Genomic DNA, 20,025 nt, shown 5'->3' with positions numbered 1-20,025 from the left:
ATTCTTAAAACTTTTAATACAGTTGACAGGGTCGACAGTATATTTTTGAATATTAATACTTAGTCTTGTGAAGGCGTGATCTATTTTCACTAAACGGTATCTTTCGGGTGTTGATCAACATTGTGCCCTGCTCATGATTTGATAAGGTATTTTTGCACGATCATTCTTATTAACATTAGAATTTTAATACTTTTACCTTTTAACCTTTTAACCTTTTAAGGTAGTAGGAAAAATGAAATTTTTCCTACTGCCTTCTAAAGCTGTACTTTGTTCTAAAAAGTCAGAAAAAGTGATTTTTTGCGACTTTCGATTTTTGACCTTCTCGTCCTTAAAGGGTTAAACTTTAATGATAAATGTAAAAGTGGGCGTGACCTAAAATAATTGAATTGGAAGTTTACTCAATGTGTTTGAAAACAAATAAATAAATGTAAGAAACTATGAAAGATATAAGAATATCGAAGACTATTCGTCGTCTTACTTTCGAAGACATTTTTACTTCTGTATTTTATTTTCATTAATCTTTATCTTTTTTCAGCAATAAAAAACTTCTTTAGAAAAGTTGTCTCAGGATGTCAATGTTCTTGCTAAACTACATATAGCTAGACCGATTGATAAGAAGTGAGCTTCGATGGCTCGAATATTGAGAAAGCAGGTGATTTGTGCAAGTCCATAACTGAAATTTTCAGTAACAAAATGTCTCGCAACAAGAAGGCAAGTGCGATTGTTCTGTTCGTATCAGTGTCCCTCTTAGTATACCTGTACCTGTTCATCACATGGCAAATCCAGTACATTGAGCTGACAAGGCGGAAACGTCAGGATTTTTATAACAAAATGTCCTGGCAGTCTAGAAATCTTTCGGATTTTATTCAGCCGGGCCGAAGCACATGTTTAGTGTGTCCGAAAGTACCTGAACCATGTCAGAATGGTCGTGATGTGAACAGTACGATCTACTTTGTCACATCTTCTCCTCAGAACAGAGATAAACGAGACGCCATTCGGACAACATGGGGCAGAAAAGCAGACCCAAAACCTATCTTCATCACAGGACTTGTTCCGGATCAAAAAATAATGGTAATGGTTACAAAGGATAAATCTATTTGCAAGTCTTGTACTCACAAATTAATATGATGCAGTAATTACGATATACAAGCACGTGAAACATTTCCTTAAGTTCCACCAAGTTGGTTCGGGAAATTGTGCAACAGTCATATCAAATAGAGTTTCAGAGAACGATAACAGTTGAAGTGTTTATCAAGTTTGCAAGAAAATACTGAAAATATCTATATAGTTTTCATAGCAAATTTTCCATTCAGTATTTCATCAGAGAGTAGGGAAACCGGGGTATAATTTTGATTTAAATGGACAGTCCGGTGGTCGTCGTGTGGATGAAGGTTCCCAAAATCGAGTGAACGTCTCATCCGGTGATTACTAGAGGATTTATTTTGAATTAGTATTCTATTTAAAATCTTTATTATTTAAGTGTGTGGTATATTTTCAAATCAAGAAGTTGAATAATATATTTGACTTCTGATAATTCAATAAATTACCATTATTACAAAGCAAAAATTACCGAAGCAACATCTTAAGCCTATAAAGACGCAGATGATCTTCAAGAATATCTAGCCTAATTAGTTGGGGAACAAATCCCTTAGTAGTTGATATCATTTACTGCCATTAATAAAATCGTAAGACATTTTAATGTAAGTGACAATTAATCAGTAATTTATTTATTTAAATTATCAAATAATTGAATTTAATGTTCCATTTGCTTTGAGTCAACTTGAATAATTTCATACTGTTGTTAATGGAGCGAAGAAAATGGTTAACATATGGTGAATGGTTGAAAGCGAGGCTCTTAAGAAAAAATCAATTTCAAATGCATTTTTAAACTGAATAAATAATTATTTTTTTACCATTTTTTTTTGTATCATGAGATTCTTTGACAAATATTTTAACAGAATTTTAACAATTGTTATTAAATATTGCAACCGAATAATCGGAAAATTCACGGAAATTAAAAAGTAGCACATTTTGAAAAGATGAACAAAATTTTGGAAAGTTGGACAAAAACTTTTGGAAAGTTGGACATAGCGATATTAATGACAAAATATCATACAAAATATGTAGAAAATCAAATGTTGAGGGTTTTCTCTGTATACTTGCACATTTGATGATTATGCTAATTCCTCCTTTATGTCCGGGTAACAGTTGAGGAACGCTAATTACCAAGAACTTCCTGGATATCCAACCAAAAAGAGATTCTGTAAATTTCACAGACGCCTCGCGTTGTCCAGCAGTTATAGCTTTAAAGCGGATGCAACTTCTTAGCAGATTTGGATACCTCATCCGGCCAGGTCCTTTTCCATTTGCTTTGGGAGTTCTGTAGAGGCTCCCCTTTGTCTTTCTCCAAGTGTTTTTGCGATATTCACTACCCACTCTATCAGAAAAAGTGGTCTTCGGAATCTGGAAATCCTTGCAGCCTTTTCCAGGAGATTTTCTCCTTGTCAGCTGCTAACTGCTGTTGCAACTATTTCTCCGAATACTTTAGGATCTTTGTCGTTCTTGTTAACACGATTTTACTGCACAAAACCACCAAATTCATTCACAAAATCAACTTGCCCAAGATTTCATAAAACTTGTTTTGAATGCAACACGAAATTAAATCACTTTTCTCTCCTTTTTAAATGTAATATTTCACAAGTATTTTTTATTCACCTTTTAAATGGATGTATGTCCTTCGATTTTCACTACAGACTTAATAATATTTCACAAATTATGCAGAAAAATCAAACAAAAAACTTTGATATTTTCCTAGCAACTTCCATAAGAAACAGAGAAAATGACAACTACCGTGTCAAGGTTATGAATATCACGCATGCAATACATTTTTTAAATTCTTCTTGCAAGTCACACTTTGATTGTTTAATAACGACTTTTGCATTTTTAATTTCTCAAATAATCACAAAATTAGGTTTAATAATCTTTTTATCGAAAATTAAAATATTTAATTGATTTAATATCAAGTTTTTAAGGAAGTGTCTCACATTCCACACTGCTTTGTCCAACATTCCAAACTGTCTCGCTTTAGGCAAATTACCCTAGTGAAAGTACAGGAATAATAAACAAAACCAGTGAATTTTATTATGGAAGACTGTTTCTTTACACTACACAGTTTTGCAAGAAGAGTAGAAGATAATCTTGTGATCCCTGTGATAGTTTTGAAAACGTATAGAGTATATTGCAATATAGAAATGAATTATGGTGTCATTATTGAAAAACGAAAGAGGAAAACTTTTTTTTAAATATATTTTTTTTAAAGTTTAGGACATGACTACGATCATGTTATAATTGGCTTTTCACGACTGTTTTCGGCAGTTCTCGTCATGTACCGAAATCACCAAATAGTCGTGATAAATAGTAACCAACACACAGAAAAGTTTATTAGGGGAAAGTGCCCATGCTTGATACCATTGGAAGCTTCGTACTGATTAAATATTCTATGTTTCACAATATATATGTGTCTCATCGCAAACATATTTTAAAAACTATGGGAAAGTGGACAGTTTTTTTTAAATATATTGCGGAGTCACGTTTGTTGAGAAACACTGAAAAAATTTAGTCATTACGAAGCTTCCAATGGTATCAAGCATGGGCACTTTCCCCTATGTAGAAACACATGAAAGAAGTCATGTGCTAAAAAAATATACAGGGAAAAAATGCCTTTTCATTAGAATAGTACCTCAAGCAGATTTTTCACTTACTTGATCGGAAGCAAGCTTGAACTTGCTTCCATGAGCACACCATCACATAGTAACTTATTTCATCCATATACGTCGCTCACATAAATTATTATTTATTTATTTACTAAAGTGGGCGTTACGTCCCTTTTAGGGACTCCTGCATGAGACCTCGCCATTCCACAAGATCCAACGCCAGCGTCACCACCCCTGTAGCGTCGCAACACCCTCAGGGTTTTGAGGACATTGTCCACTATATTTTTTCCACCTCGTCCGGGGACGCTCCCTTCTTCTCGTTCTGCCAGGGTTTCTTCCATAGAGTTGCCTGGACGTGGACATTCTTTCCTCTGGCATACGGTAGATGTGACCGAGTTAGCTTAGTCTTCTCGCCCGGATAGAAGCATCAGTATCGGCCTCCCATAAAGCTCCTCCTGTTCATGTTTCATCCTTGTTCGGAATGGCCCTGTAGTTGCATCACTTAAGAGGTCAAAAGATCTGTCGTGTGATCCGTCTACTTGAAGTATACGGTAAAATGAAAATTTCAAAGGGTCATTGTATTTTCTACATGAGGTGGAGCACAACAGTATCTTTTTGAACACTTGGGGGATGAGAATGACTTTTCTCATCTCCAAAATTCGAAAGATATTTTCAAAACAAACGGATTTTATGTAAAATTAAATGGTCTTTGAAACAAATGCCCGTACTTTCTCACAAGTCTTTGTGCTCACGTATTTCCTTTTCATTTTATACGATCAGTATATCGACGGTTCCATTCCATACTATTCTAACTCAGAATGACAACATTTCAGGAGAGCTATTTGAAGTTGGCGATTTCCTATGCTGCCCGTGTAAATTTTTTTCGAAAAAATTGAATATTTCGTTACCCGAACGCCGGATGACCACCAAATTTTGACCAGTTGTAGATCTCGGTCCCAGAAACAACATATCTCTAGGAGTAAAATAATTCTAAGTCGACATAGAATAGTATGGAATGGAGCCGTCGATATATGTAAATATTATAAAGAGGAACGGAAGTATGATTTTTAATCTTCCACAGCACGATTTTTTTAACATAACCCCACAATTAATATTTTAAATTAAACCGTTGCATCGTTCGAATTTGAGAGATTCAGATTTGAGAGACTCTACTGTAATTTATAAATCAATTCCAATTTAGAATTTTGAAATGTCCGTCTGACTGTCTGTCCGTCTGTCCGTCAAGCTGTCGCCAGTTCTAGAGGCCAAACGGTTAGAGATAGAGACTTGGGACCGAATACGAAAATCCAGTTGAATCATTCTTAATAACGATTTTTCAAGGTCAAAGGTAAAAAAGACACTAGAGAGTACATTTATCAAGCGAATGGGGTCACGTTTGGGGTTGTTGGAAAGGTCTTGGAATTTCCTACAAAACTGAACCGATGCCAATCGGTTTTGAACCGGTATTAGATCGGTTGATAACCGATAACTAATTTTTATGCGAAAATTAATTCTATTACTTTTAAAACTATTTTGGGGGATCTTTTGAGTGATTTATGAATCAGTTCAAATCGGTTGAAAATCGGTAAACGGTAAATGATGTGAAAGTACTTTTGCGGTATAGCATCTAAGTCACGAGTTCGAGCATTTCGCAAAGCCTGGGACGCTTTGCCACCCCTTTTAAACGATATTTTGTTCTTAAGATTACACTCATCTAAAAAGAAAACATTTCCTGCAATAAATTTTGGTTGTTTTCCATAATTTTTCGGTAGTCCTTATCACATGCCGCAATTTATTGGCAACTCTTGAATGTGCTTTTCGGTGTTTTTATCAATTGGGTCAATCTCCGACACTTACGGGAATGTCACCTGTTTGACTAATTTTGATTATTTTCCTCTTTTGCAGAATCTCTTAAAGGAGGAGGCTAGAGTCTACAATGATATTGTTGTTGAGGACTTTAATGACACATACGTTAATTTAACGCTCAAGACCGGCTTTATTCTCAAAAACTTTCTTGCGATCTGCCCAAAGGCCAAATATTTGATGAAGTGTGACGATGACGTGATGATAAATCCACATGTTGTTAGTGGCCTAGTTGGAAAAGTGCACGGAAACAACAAACCATTAATTGGACGATTATATGTAAATCCTACACCCTTTCGGGACATCAACTCAAAATATTACATCCCCTACTGGTTGTATGATAGAGATATGTTTCCTCCATATCTTTCTGGACCTGGGTATCTAGTACCAGGTGAAAGTGTTCAAGGAATACTACAGGAGAGCTTTCAGGAACCATTGATTAATTTGGAAGATGTTTTCTTCACTGGGATGATTTCTATGGAGAGACTCAATATGACTCTGCAGAATAGTAAAAGATTTCTCACATACTATTCTCCAAGAGTGGGCAAATGCACCTTCCAGCGAACTGCCTTGGTACATCATCTTGAAACTGATGAACTGACACAATTATGGAATACAACATGGGACGAGAAATTGAATTGCAACAAATCACATCATAAATTTAGAGCTATTTTTAATGGAATTGGTATTCCACCATTCTTTCTACGAAAAAATTCTTTAGATTTTGACTGATTTACTCCAAGATGTATTTCTCATTTGACGATAAATTCACACTGATGATGCTTCGTGTGAGCTTGAAATTATTATCACTAGTGTACGACGAAAAAATTCTCATTAGGATTTTGGAAGTAATTTTAAAACAAAACTCAATCTGTGGTGTTTGTTCACAAAGTGTGGAAAATTTCGAGAGATTTATCGTAAAGTCATCGATCGATGCTGAAGATGTATACTTAACGGTCCGACAATTTATTGTTCCAATCATCTTATCTGGTGCTTTATCGTACATTTTTAAGCAAAAACACTTTTCTTTAACACTTTCTATTTACACTTTATGCACACATTCATTCATTGCTATCAGTTGAGGATTTTTGTGTTTTGCAATACGGTAATACAAATAGTCAAGAAAAACTGTAGCATGAGAAGAAAATAACTAGAACATCAGTTTGAAGTTGTGAACAAAAGGAACTTATGCTATGACACAAAATATGTATTTTAAGATAAAAGTTTTTGGGTAAACAAGTATATTATAGTAACGCATGAATTTTTCGCTGTTTTTATGGCTTGATCTTCAAGGATTGACTGATATTTGGTAAGATTTTTAATTTTCAAGCTCAAGAAAATTTATAAATTAGTATCCACGATCAGAAAGATTCATATAGATATGGCAGGCTGTAATGTGGAGCAGACTATCATATCCATTTTATCAATGTTTGAGATAAATTGAAGGCCTAGATGCTGCAGGTGCAGATCTACAATTAAAAAAAAGATCAATGAACAAATCTAATCAAATCTTAAGCGGAAAAGTAGGTGAAATAAGATAAGAAAATATATTGATAATATTTATAGAGATAAAAAATTCATTCATGCATTCATTTTTAACCGCTTATCTCATTCGGGTTCACGAATTTAAAGGATACCGAGGGTAGCAGCTGACGCCGACCGGTCTTTAGCCACTTCAAGAGGATGTTTTGAATCGATCCTAAGACGGTTCTAGCAAGATTCCGTAATTGTTTCTTCCAGTTTCTGCTAGGTCTGCTGTAACGAGGTCGACGCCTCCACATGATGACTTACACAGCTTTCTGATAAGAAATCTGTGATAAGAATGGTAAATCGTATCCAGAGAATATTAGCTTAATAAAGGTTTATCGAATGAGTAGATATGTTTCAATAGGGTAAATGTCCTAATTCAAAACCATTTTCAGAAGCTTTAACTTTGACAGAAGATTCAACACATTAAGTTCATATTTTTTCTGAAGACAATTACATAAATTTGCTCCTTGACTCTTCCAGAATATTACTGTTTAGTGAAAATTCTTTAGATATAATTTGAAAACTTCTTAAATACAAGAAAAATACGCAAGTGCAAAATGCTGCAATTGGAAACAAATTAATCCAAATGGAGACAAGGGAAAGTTTCTAATTGGAGACAAACAGCGTAAGTGAAATCGCGACGACAGGCTTCCAAAACCTTGTTGAGTTGCTTCTGAGTGCAGGATTTGTTCTTATTCCTGGTCTTTTCTCCTTTCCCATCTAAAACAATATGTTTTCAAATAATAGCCAATACTCAAAAGAAACTAACTAGACTTGAATAAATTTAACATATATAGTAAAACATTTGCAATTACATCTTAACAAAAACAAAAAGCTTCAGATGCTTGTTACTACCTTGTATACCCTTATAATGAAGTAAATGGTAATAGGGAGAGGTGGGAATACTTTGAGCTGTGGAGCTACATTGATATACGATTTTTTCGCTTATTTTTAAAAGAAACTGGGCCTTAACTTAATGGAATTTGGCTTTACAAAACAAGTGTGGAACTAAATAATAGAATTGTAAAACGCAGCTTCCTCTAGCTAAAAATAGCCCCAACTCCCCTTATTAATTTCTTTTGTAAATTACTTTTAATGTTTATATGGATTTTGTATTGTAAATTTACAGAATTAATTGATTGATAAAGGTATTTAAAGTGTTGCAGTATATCCCTTTCTTTAGAATTTAGGATTCTCTAACTAAAGGACAGTGAGATAATTGGATGGCTTGGGACTTGCAGTGAATCCTTTTCGGAAGCTAGTCGTGCGATTTTATGGGGATGGCTTGGCAAATTGAAAATGAACCTATTTGGTACCATCTGGTGTCCAATTTTTATTTGTTTCACCGCCCCAAACCAACATCTTATCGCCAATATATATATTTCATACATGTAATGGGGTTTCAGGGTGGATTAGTTCCCAACTACTCGGAATCAAATTTATGTTCCGGTATCGGTTATATACACTTTTCCAATTTAATTCTTTTACCCAACACACTGTCCCAGATTTAGGGAACCAGAATGCTGTGGGTGAGTGAGCTATTTTATTGAAGTTATAATATTCTAGGACGAATAAAAAAATACATGGAATCATTGGTTTTTTGGTAAGAGCTTTTATATGAAAGCATAATTCAAAAGAGGGTTCTTTAACTAATATTAAACTCATTAAAAACAGCTAATTTATTTGTTTTGCCAGTCTAAAAGCATTATGGCGAGATTTATTAGGTTATAGATTGCATTTTTCCATGAATGAAAGCGATTTAAATTTTGTTGTCTGGCAAATGGACAAAACTTTTTCCATCAGTCATCAAATTGCATCAAAACAGCCAAATATAAATTTTATCTGAAACACACATAAGATGTGTTCAATCCATTCAATAACAAGTTTAAGTTTTCTTTTCGATCGATTATTGAAAAAGAAACTTGTAACAAATCATTGGTTATCATATTTTGGAAGAGATTAATTTTGTTGAATGTGTTACATAATTATATCTAAGAGGAAGATATTATCAAAGTTAGGATGTTGCTCTTTGTTTGAGAATTTAAACAATTTACATTAGACAGAAATAAAGGGTACATTTAAAAAATAATATTACAAAATTGAGAAAACAGTATTATACATTAGATATATTGCAAACATTTTAGGACAAGTTGGTCACCGATTTAACGCTTTAAGATTCCAGTGAGCATCAAATTCTAACCGATCTCAATTCAGCTGGAAATTAAGTATTTTCAGCTGAATTCTGCTAAAGTCAAAACGACATTCGCGAAGCAGTGCCATTTCCATATAACATTTCGTTAGGACGTTTTGTTATAGAACTACAGACCGATTAGAAGATTTTTGTTAATCGACTCTTTCAGCTAAATGTGCTCGGTGGAATATACAGTAGGTGTCAAAAGTTTGTTGCCTCATATATGTTCGGGAAACCAGGTGCAAAAAACGATAGAGAAAAGTACTTTTAAAAATTTTTCGTTTTGCGAATTAGTTGCCTGTAATCCAAAGATCTTATTTATGTATTTCGAAAATAATATTTTATTTTATTTCATATAAAAAATATTTGTTGTCCCAAATTTGTTCATTATTCGTGCGTCAAAAGTTTGTTGCCTCATTTGAAAAGTTGCTCAAAATGGTCAAAAACATGCAACTAACTTAAAATAAACCGGCTGTATTTTGAGCTTATGTCATTTGAGAGGCCAATGGTGGGTTTGGCCATTTCTAAAGTTGTATTTGGTAAAATACATGGGTATAAGAGTTATGATAAATAAAAAGAAATAATCTGTTTTATAATAATTCAAAATTTTGTGTAACTTTATGTACCTGGTTTACATAAAGTTGGTTCCATGTTTTGAACATTTTGAATTGGTTTTTTGAATGAGGTAACAAACTTTTGACGAATCAAAAATGATCAGCTTTCCGAAAATAATAATTTTTTATATGAAATAAATTTTTTTTTTAATATATAAATAGGATCTACAGATTACAGGCAATTAATTTGCAAAAAGAAAAATTCGAAAACGTAAATTTTTCCATCATTTTTTGCACTTGGTTTCCCGATCATACATGAGGCAACAAACTTTTGACACCTAATGTATCTTAAAGTGATAAATATTTAAATCGGCCTTTAAAGGCTTGTTCGTTATTCATATTCTTCAATAAAAATCATTATATTTTAAAACGCAAACATAAAATGCAATAAACTTCATAACAACAAAGCTAAAATGGTAATTAAATTTTTTTTTAATCTTAAAGCTTGTCCGGAGGACCTTTTAAGCATTAAAATTGAGGAGATTTATAGTCATTGGAATAGATGAAGCATTACCTTTAATTCAGAATTCGTCTGCTCCAAGGAAGACCTTTGTAAGTCTGTCTAGGTATAATTGTATAAAATGATCATGGTGATGATTTAGAACCTCATAAACCACAAGATCCCTAAGAAAGACTCTGGAAACACAATTTAGTTGACCACTGAAGAAGATCCCCATGAGGATCGAAAGCTCTGGGCAAAACCGAAGACATCCCTCTAAATACGATGTGTAATTTCGTATTTAACTCATATGTCAAATTTTTTCTATTAAAAATCTTTTTTTATGAAATTAAAACAATTAAACCATGTCTAATCCTTAAGTCTGAGAAGGCTTTTATGAAGGATTGAAATTTTTTCCTAGGAAAAAATTTAAAAAAATCTTTTTTTGGAAATATTGTGATCACATTTCCGATGTATTATTTAGAATGTATATATTTAGCATTGATAGAATTAAGAAACTTTTTTTAATTACTATAGATAATAATTTGATAAACTTTTGCAGCTCTGGTTTGTGTTAATTCTGTGATTTCAGAACTTGAAAATTTATTGTATTGAGTGTTCGTAGTTTTAATTTTAGTGTCCGATTTGTATGCAGTCAAAGTTAGAAGCACATCGAGTTCTTTTTAAGCCTTTTAAGGACGATTGGGCCACCGGTGGTTTTCCAAAAACGATTTTCGTATAACAATCTAAAGTTATACTTTTCTTTAAATAAATAGTCAGAAGAAAATGATATTTTATTGCAGATAGCTGGTGCATTTCTCGTCTTTAAAGTGTTGAGAAATCACAACTACTATATCAGTTTATCACGACTTTAATCTTGTTTTTAATTCTGGAATGTGTTTAGGGTCGTTTTAGTCATATTCATATTATGCTTTTCAAGTCGTTAAATATATTCTGAATTATTCGTAGTTTTATTACATATTGGGACATCGTTGCTAACAAGATAAGAAATAGAGTTTGTCCTTCAACGAACATTGAACCAGGATTGTGCCTTCGAGCAGTTCAATATCACAAAAATTCGCATCCAAAGCGCAAAAGACATTGTCAGCAGTCGTACTAAAATAACTTAGTGGTACAATTTCCAGTGGAAAATTAACCCAAAATTCCTACTGAAGCGTGAATTGTACAATCAAAACATTCATCTCATACCATTCACCAACATCCGCAGCACCGTTTACTATCTGGCAAATTCTCTCATACAACAGCTTAAGATTGCTATAAATGGTAGTACGGGGTGAATGGGTGTTTATGCAGACATGCAAAAAGACAAAGCCACCCCCTTCGCATATTTAATCAAATTTATTTGGTGGAGATGGGAAAGTACAGAGGAGATGGGTGAACTGAATAAATTATAAATACAGAGAATACAACACATATTACTAGCATAACAATAAAGCAAATGAGTGGGAGTATGGGCAAAGTTAGGAGACAGAATGCTTATGAATACCTTACAAGAGATTTCAAGTCATTTGTCATTCATTGTCGTTTTAGTTATTAAAGTTTTTAAGCTTGTAACCACATTGTGCGCATTTCAATTAAAATTATGTTTACATAACATATCCCCCTCTTTCTCGTTTGAACTTCCCATTAATTTTGAGAACAGAAACTCTGCATGTCATTGATTCCTTGTTGTTGCCTCCTTGGTCCTTCAGGATGACGAAGGAGAATTTCTCTAAATTTGCGACATCTTTGAAACAATTCATCCTAAATGAGTAAGCAATAAACAATTTTTTTTCAAGATAAGAGTCATAAAGTGTCGCAAGAGATCTATTGAATTTGATTTGCGCTTTTTTCACTTCGATTTAACACTCATATCCGCAAATTGTACTTTATTCCCTTTTAATGCACGCCCATAAAGCTTTGACGTTTGTTTCTATCGAAACACACCCCCAATGATGTTACACATGCGTATCCATAATCATAGAAATAAAAAGTTATGCACCATTTCATGCTGATTCCTCTCAATAGGAATTTGCTAAACATTCGGGATAAGAGTATCCATAAAATTGAAGGATCTGTAAGTGGAGCCATCATTTAGTCATACAGTCAAATAAATAAAATAATTAGTATAAGCATTGCAATATATTTATTTTACGAGTGTGTCACTCAGTAAGTAAAGGGATACATTTATTTTTCCTATTTTTATGAAATGCAATATCCTAACCAACGTTTAAGTTAAGATAAATAAGACAATAATAGCGCCTGACAATCTTTAGAAATTCAAATGATAGCCATATTTGCATAATAATAATTATGGAGATCAATCGCTTATCCCTATTGGGGTCGCGAGCTTAGGACATCTAGGATAGCAACCCACGCCACTCAATCCTCCGCCACTTCAGGAAGGTGTTCAGTTCACGGTCTATTCCAAGGCGCTGCAAGGCAAGATCCTGAATTTGTTTCAGCCACCTTGTCCTAGGTCTGCCACGAGGTCGACGCCTCTTCACAATGGCTTGCATTACTTTTCTGGAGAATGTTTCTTGGAAAACAAAAAAAGTATTGTCAAACATAAAGATAATAAAATATAATATGAGCGGGAGAATTTGTATTGTTTTTATCATAGAAATAAAGTCTCAAAGAAGAAAATAAATTGGCAGAATTGAATTGAATAGGGGAAGTGCTTATAATTTTGGACAGTCTGCATATAAGCATCGATATCCTAAGTTTGAAGTGCCATATTTTCAATACTAATTGACTTTTCTTGTTACTCTCTTTTCAGAAGGATTGTTTAGAAACTTGGCAAGCTATTTATCATCTCATTTTTTACTAAAATTAGTTTTAATACGTTTAAAAATGAATTGATATGTAGAGGTGAATTTGACTCTTATTTTGGACAACTTGGTTATTAATTTTTACAACTTGTGTGTAAATTTGGACAGATAATCCGCCTCAACAGGATGCCCATTGTTCTTCATTTTATGAACCAATCTTACCAAGTCCTCTTCCTGGTCATGTAAGGGAAACGTGGAATGTCACAAGAAGCCCAGAAACTTTCCATATCATTCATTAAAGTGAGTTGACTTCGGTACTCCAAGTACGTGCGGATTCGCTCATTCCCTGCCCTTTCCGGGAGCCTTTCAAGGCATTTCTCACTGCATCTCTTTCGTAGAGATGATGCTCCTTCATTTCTCCAGGCATTTGTCCAACCTAGTCATCACAAAAGCTAAAACTTCACGAAATTTCGTGAGAAAAACACCTGTCCAAAATAAGAATCATCACCTCACTGGTGAATGTCTTAAAAAATTTCCCATTTTTAACACGAAAAATATAATTCACAAGGCAAATCTCACTTCAGGTCAAATGTAGAAATCATCAGTAACGTGAATCAACACAATATTCAATGAATATTCAATAAAATCACTCAAAAACAGCGAACAAACTTTGTTAGTACTTCACCAAAACTAAATAAGACTGAAGTAAGCCACGAAGTTCTGTCATATTTCTCGTAAGCAATTGCTCACACTGAATTTTCAACAAAACAATTTCAACTCAAATCATATTCAAATTTTAACGTATTTAGTGTTAAAATCTTCCAAAAAGAACAAATATTTAGATAGAATTCATTATTCATCAAATATTGGAATAAAAATTCATCATTTTAATCAATTTATTTTTAGTGTCCAATGTTATCCTCAAAGTGTCCAAAATAAGAAACTGGACAAAATTAGAAGCATTTCCCCTATAAATAATTCAGTTTAAACGAATTTTGAGACTTTTTACTGCTCGAACGGCTCGAACTCTTCTCGAAAAATCAAGGGATATATCATATCCCCTGATTCTTACGCCTCCATTGTTTTTCAATTTTCATTCCTCCGGGGACAACTTATAAGAAATCTTCGTGAATCTGACGATTTCTGAAAAACGATGTCAAGCTGAGACGACCATTACTAGAATTAGAGGCCAAAATGTTACAGATAGCGACTTCCCAAGAAACAATTTTTTCTTAATATAGTCTTGTAGAAATCTTTAAGTAAGGCACTATAGAACCAAAAATCTTTTTATTTGCTTTTAACGCTCTTGGTTCCATCAATGAGATTACTATAAATAAAATGGCGCACTCTTAAGGATCGTAAGAGTATCTATAGGAATTTTAACAGAAAATCCTCACTTTAAGTTTTTAAAAAGTGCACTAAAAGACTTGTTTTATACTTGGTTTTCTAAGACAGCTATTTTGCTTCTTGGGTTAGGATTTTTAAAGGAGCCTTTTTTTCCGTAAAGTGCTCCAAAGATCCTCAACATGACTTGAATTTTTTCCGTACCCCACTAATAACACTGCTTTGACACTCATAGATTACCAAATTACGAATATCATATGTGCCAAAAATCTAATTTCGTGGACGACGACGCGTTGTTCTGTTGTATAAGCACTTCTGGAGAAAGAACGGAGAAGGAAATCAACAAGCGATTTTCGGCTAAGGTTATATGCCGATGGGCGGCTAGAAGCAGATCCTGTCAGATCTATCCCCTCATCCTGCCTTTTGGAAAACCCCAAAATTTTATTTTCTTAATAACTTAGCCCTTACGCTATGGATCAATCTCAAATTTTAGTATGTTATAACTGAGCCTCAGAGTTTTCGATTAAAAAAAATCTTAAGACTCCCGACCCCCTTGACCCGAGCTATAGCTCTTATATATAAGGGGTCAAAAATTTAATTTTTGAAATGGCTATATATCCAGTTTTAATTTTTAGCATTTGATCATCTTAGATAATTCGGAAACCTCTCGTTAAATGTTACAACTATTCTATACATCCCTACATCATTCGATTTAATCTAAGGTTTGGTTAATCGAAAAATTGATGTCGAATATTTCGAAAATTAGACGGTCAAGATCGTTAACCCTTTGACGACGAGATAGTTTTCGCTGACCGAAAATCTGCAATAAAATTGAAACCGATAACCAAAGTCAGTAAAAGGTTATAAAGGGTGTCCCAGAAATTACGCAAGATTTAAATTGAGCGGCATTTCTGAAATAAAGGTTCCCAGTGAATAATAAAAATACTACAGTAGACTCTCTCTCAATCGTGAATATGGGGCAAAATGTCATCCGGTTTAGCGATAGAATTTAGCGTCAAAGCCTCTGTAAATTCCACAAAAAGTGCTCAATTATAAAGAATCGCGATAAAATAGGAAGAACTACAGCGAATTTGAGCAAATTAGCTCCATAATTAAGCGTGAAAACTGTCAACAAAATTTGACGCCCGATTGAGAAAGAGCCGATTGAGTGAGAGTCTACTGTACGTGATAGTTTATAGTTTGGGTTTTTAAAAATTCATCACTAAATGACAGACCAACGCTTTTTTGTTCTTAAAAAATATTTCAAAAATAATTAAATAATTTGGTTCGAGAATTGCTAAGAAAATTGACTTAACTTCGTCAACTATGAAGAGTCTAACTCAAAAATTCACAGAACTGAATTAATTTTGGGGGCTTAATACACTTGCTATCCAAAATCAAGCCCTTAAAATGATTAATAATATCGTATCAGTATATTATCCGAAAATAAAGTTGATCAAGCGTTATTGTTACTGACGCTCGATATCGCGACATGATAACCGAGTTTATGAAGCCTAAATCTAGGGATTTGTTCATTAATATTTAATTAATTATGAATTCATTATAATATTGAGGACATGTGGATTTAGGAGGATAGTGTGACATGTCATAAAACCTATGAAATAATGCAATTCCTACATAAGACAATTCCTGATTGTGATTTTCTCTATTGGTGATCAGAATTATTCCCTTAGATCATGTAATTTTAGACCATTACATTTTTTTTATTCGGTTATTCGAAGTCGCAAGCCTAAGTCAACAGACCTACATCCACCTTTGTGCATTAAAAGAGGACTTTTTATTATCTGAATTATCGAAATTTAGCCACATTTGTCCAAAAAGGTCATGGAAACCTTAAACGAAAGGATTCATATACCAGCAAAGCCATGGAGGTTAATTACTGGATGCGATATTTAATACATAAACCCTATCTTATGTAGTTTGTTTTCCAATTTAGAAAAAAACGTAATTGAAAAAAAAATGTGTTTTTTATTTAATTTAAATCTTGAGTAATTTATGGAATACCCTATACATCTAACCCTAAAAAATCCAACAGAGTCTGATTCGGTGTATTTTTTACCTGCATGAGTGATAGGAACACAAATGGACTAAGAATTTAAGTAATTTTTCTAGCAATACTAATGAAGGATAAATTTCAATCCAATGAAAAATATTACGTTTGAGTATTGTAGTTTCTTTTTACAAAACGGTTTTGCTTAAAAAATATTGAAGTATAAAAAATAATTAAAACTAATTTTAAGTATGAGAATTCAAAAATTCATCATTTTTAAGCTTAAAAATTTACTATATAGCAAATAGCTTGTAAATAGCTTGAAGACTTGTAAAAAATATCCCAGATTTCTTCAATCTTCTACTTTGCAATTATATACATACACTAACGGCCAAAACATTAAATACACCCTTCGTAAGCTTAAATACATGTGATTTGGACCGGGAAAACGCTGTAATATCCAGTTCTATTGACTGAAATAGTTTCATATATAAACCTAAGAACAGTTTTAAACAAGATTTGAGAAAATACACGAGCTACAAAATTTATAATTTGAGGATCAGTCAAAAATTAGCTTTTTGGAAAAAAATGCAAAAGTAGCCCCACATTCTAAAACTGATCTAATCTTTTAATAATCATTTAATATAAGCTAAATACTATTAGTAAATATTATTAAGAGTCAGAAAAACTGAAAATAATACCGAGGGAATATTTTTGGTACGGATTGTGGTCGGTTTCCGGTGTGATGTGTTCTGAAAGGGGTTTCTTCTTTGAATATTGAAATTTTCAGCCCAAATTCTACTTTTTCATATATTTTTTATTATTTTTCAAATTACTATTTATTATTGTTGCAATTTCATTTCATTTACTTCATTATTTTATTTAAAAAACATGAATAAAATCATCAAATTTAGTTTTCCTCGAAGAATCCTCCTTTAACTTTGATAAGCGCCTCACATATTCGAGGCATCCTGTTGATCAATTTCTACAAAATGTCTGAAGGAACTTTGCCCACACATCCTGAAGTGTTTTCACCAAGATTGGAACTGATGTCGCGCCTAATCTCAAACCTTGTGGTCGAGAAAATCCAAGAGAATTGCAATGAGGCTACAGTCGGGTGACTGGCGTGGCTAATGCATTCGGTTTATTGGGCGTGGGTTTTTTTTTTCAAGAGGATAACGATCCCAAGCATTCCTCAAAGCTTTGTAGAGGTTTCCTTCTTGAGAAAGAGAAATGCAGGGTCCTAAACTACATGCATTAGCCACCCCAATCACCCAATTGTAACCACATCGAAATTTTCTGGAATTTTCTAGACCAAATGGTTCGAGAGAAGGCGCCGACATCAGTTCCAACCTTGGTGGAAACACTTCAGGATATGTGGGCAAAGTTCCTTCAGACATTTTGTAGAAATTGATCAACAGGATGCCTCGAATATGTGAGGCGTTTATCAAAGTTAAAGGAGGATTCTTCGAGGAAAACTGAATTTGATGATTTTATTCATGTTTTTTAAATAAAATAATGAAGTAAAAGAAATGAAATTGCAACAATAATAAATAGTAATTTGAAAAATAATAAAAAATATATGAAAAAGTAGAATTTGGGCTGAAAATTTCAATATTCAAAGAAGAAACCCGTTTCAGAACACATCACACCGGAAACCGACCACAATCCGTACCAAAAATATTCCCTCGGTATTATTTTCAGTTTTTCTGACTCTTAATAATATTTACTAATAGTATTTAGCTTATATTAAATGATTATTAAAAGATTAGATCAGTTTTAGAATGTGGGGCTACTTTTGCATTTTTTTCCAAAAAGCTAATTTTTGACTGATCCTCAAATTATAAATTTTGTAGCTCATGTATTTTCTCAAATCTTGTTTAAAACTGTTCTTAGGTTTATATATGAAACTATTTCAGTCAATAGAACTGCATATTACAGCGTTTTCCCGGTCCAAATCACATGTATTTAAGCTTACGAAGGGTGTATTTAATGTTTTGGCCGTTAGTGTACAAACATAAGTAAAAAACGAACTTTTTATAGTCAGGAAAAATTATTTTCTTTATGGGACACCGGTGTTCCAATCGTCCTTAAAAGGTTAAGACATTTATAACTTTGGGTCTCGTTCGTTCCCACTCCATCTCAATGTACCCCAACACTTATCTTACCGATCTCCATCTCTAACATTTATTAACCGATTTCTACGCACTTTCTTTTTCTTTGGTTGGTCTTCTGTACTCAACCTATTTAAAATAGAAAATTACCGGTGATAAGCCCAGATACGCTAAATGGTACCTAGCTGAGATTGACTCGGAATGCCTTAAAAATATATTATCAGTTGAATTTTAGTGATTAAGAATCATGTCAAGTTCATGGGAGCGAAACGGATAAAATTGGCACGGCGCGATCCTTTACCAAGTAACTCTGTAAGGCACATTTAAAATAGGGCTCTAATCTTCCATTTTGAAAAGGAACTAGATCTTGCAATGATATAATTTAGTTCCACAAACCAATTATGAAGCTAAATTATGATAAGGCTCAGTTTCATTAAAAAAAAAGAAAAATGCCCTATTTTAAAAGTGCTCCACACCAAAGATGCCTCACTTCTCCCTATAAACTTTTTTTTTTAGAAAATTCTCTATTTCATTTTTATTGTATATGGACAACATGGACATAATTTGATACTTCTCCTATTTTCAAATTTTCTTCATGGTTCTCATGGTTGTACTAGAAACTGTATTTGGTATTTATAAAACGCAGAGTGTTCTTGAAAGACTTCCATTTTAGTCTTCTTTAGAAATCCTTATTACTTTTATCTCAAGTGCATTTTTGTCTCTCTGGAGTGATGATGTTGCTGTTTTCTCAGGAATTGTTAGTTTCTGTGAGCTTCGTTCAAAAGACTCGAGGGCAATGGATATGGGAAAAGTTTCCTCATAGTCTGGAATAGGCAGAGAAATCTTAAACTGAGAAAGTTTTGAGATTGTCTTTGCAGCTTCATCCCAAGAAGTACTTCTTGTACATAACGGGATTTCCTTAGTCTTCAAATTCTGGTCTCAATAAATATTATTTAATTATTTTTAAGTTAAATTTCTTCTCCATTACCAAACTCCTTGGATGAAACAAAATTCATCGTATTTTTTATGACCCATACCCTTGTCGTTATTTTTTCCCTGGGTTGGAGTTCAGTGTTGATTTAAATAATGAAAAAGTCATGTAACTTGCTCTTCAGTCAAAATTGTGGTAATTTGTAAAATGGAAATTTATGTCGACAACGGACTTTGGATAAGTAACACAAGAAGCCGTCCACACAGCTTTTCACTTTGCACAATATAATTCTAAGTTGGAATTTTGGGAATGAAATTGGGGTTGGGTGCTGGATGAAATGGAACAATATAGGCATCCATCCTTATCTCCGTATTATTTCAGTATAATAAAGCATGAAGTGTCGTAACTGATTTGCATATTTGTTCAACGAATCGTCCTCTAGCAACATTTTCCTATTGAAATGCGTGTTTGGTATGGGTGGAGTATGTTGGGTGGGCAATGTAA

The 20,025-nt window shown here is 33.4% G+C and overlaps 1 protein-coding gene across 1 annotated transcript; it reads left to right on the top strand.

The window, feature by feature from the left end:
- The first annotated feature begins 688 nt into the window (after positions 1 to 688).
- LOC129801146 (beta-1,3-galactosyltransferase 1-like) lies at positions 689 to 6,837 on the top strand. The gene is made up of 2 exons (XM_055845914.1): positions 689 to 1,071; positions 5,619 to 6,837. Exons 1-2 carry the CDS (start codon positions 694 to 696, stop codon positions 6,306 to 6,308), a joined length of 1,068 nt encoding a protein of 355 aa, XP_055701889.1. The 5' UTR covers positions 689 to 693; the 3' UTR covers positions 6,309 to 6,837.
- The last annotated feature ends 13,188 nt before the right edge of the window (positions 6,838 to 20,025 follow it).

This window comes from Phlebotomus papatasi, chromosome 2 (assembly GCF_024763615.1).
Source record: "Phlebotomus papatasi isolate M1 chromosome 2, Ppap_2.1, whole genome shotgun sequence".
NCBI classification, from domain to species: Eukaryota; Metazoa; Arthropoda; class Insecta; order Diptera; family Psychodidae; genus Phlebotomus; species Phlebotomus papatasi.
The sequence above is the reverse complement of the archived record's forward strand: the minus strand, read 5'-3'. Positions and strand labels throughout refer to the sequence as shown.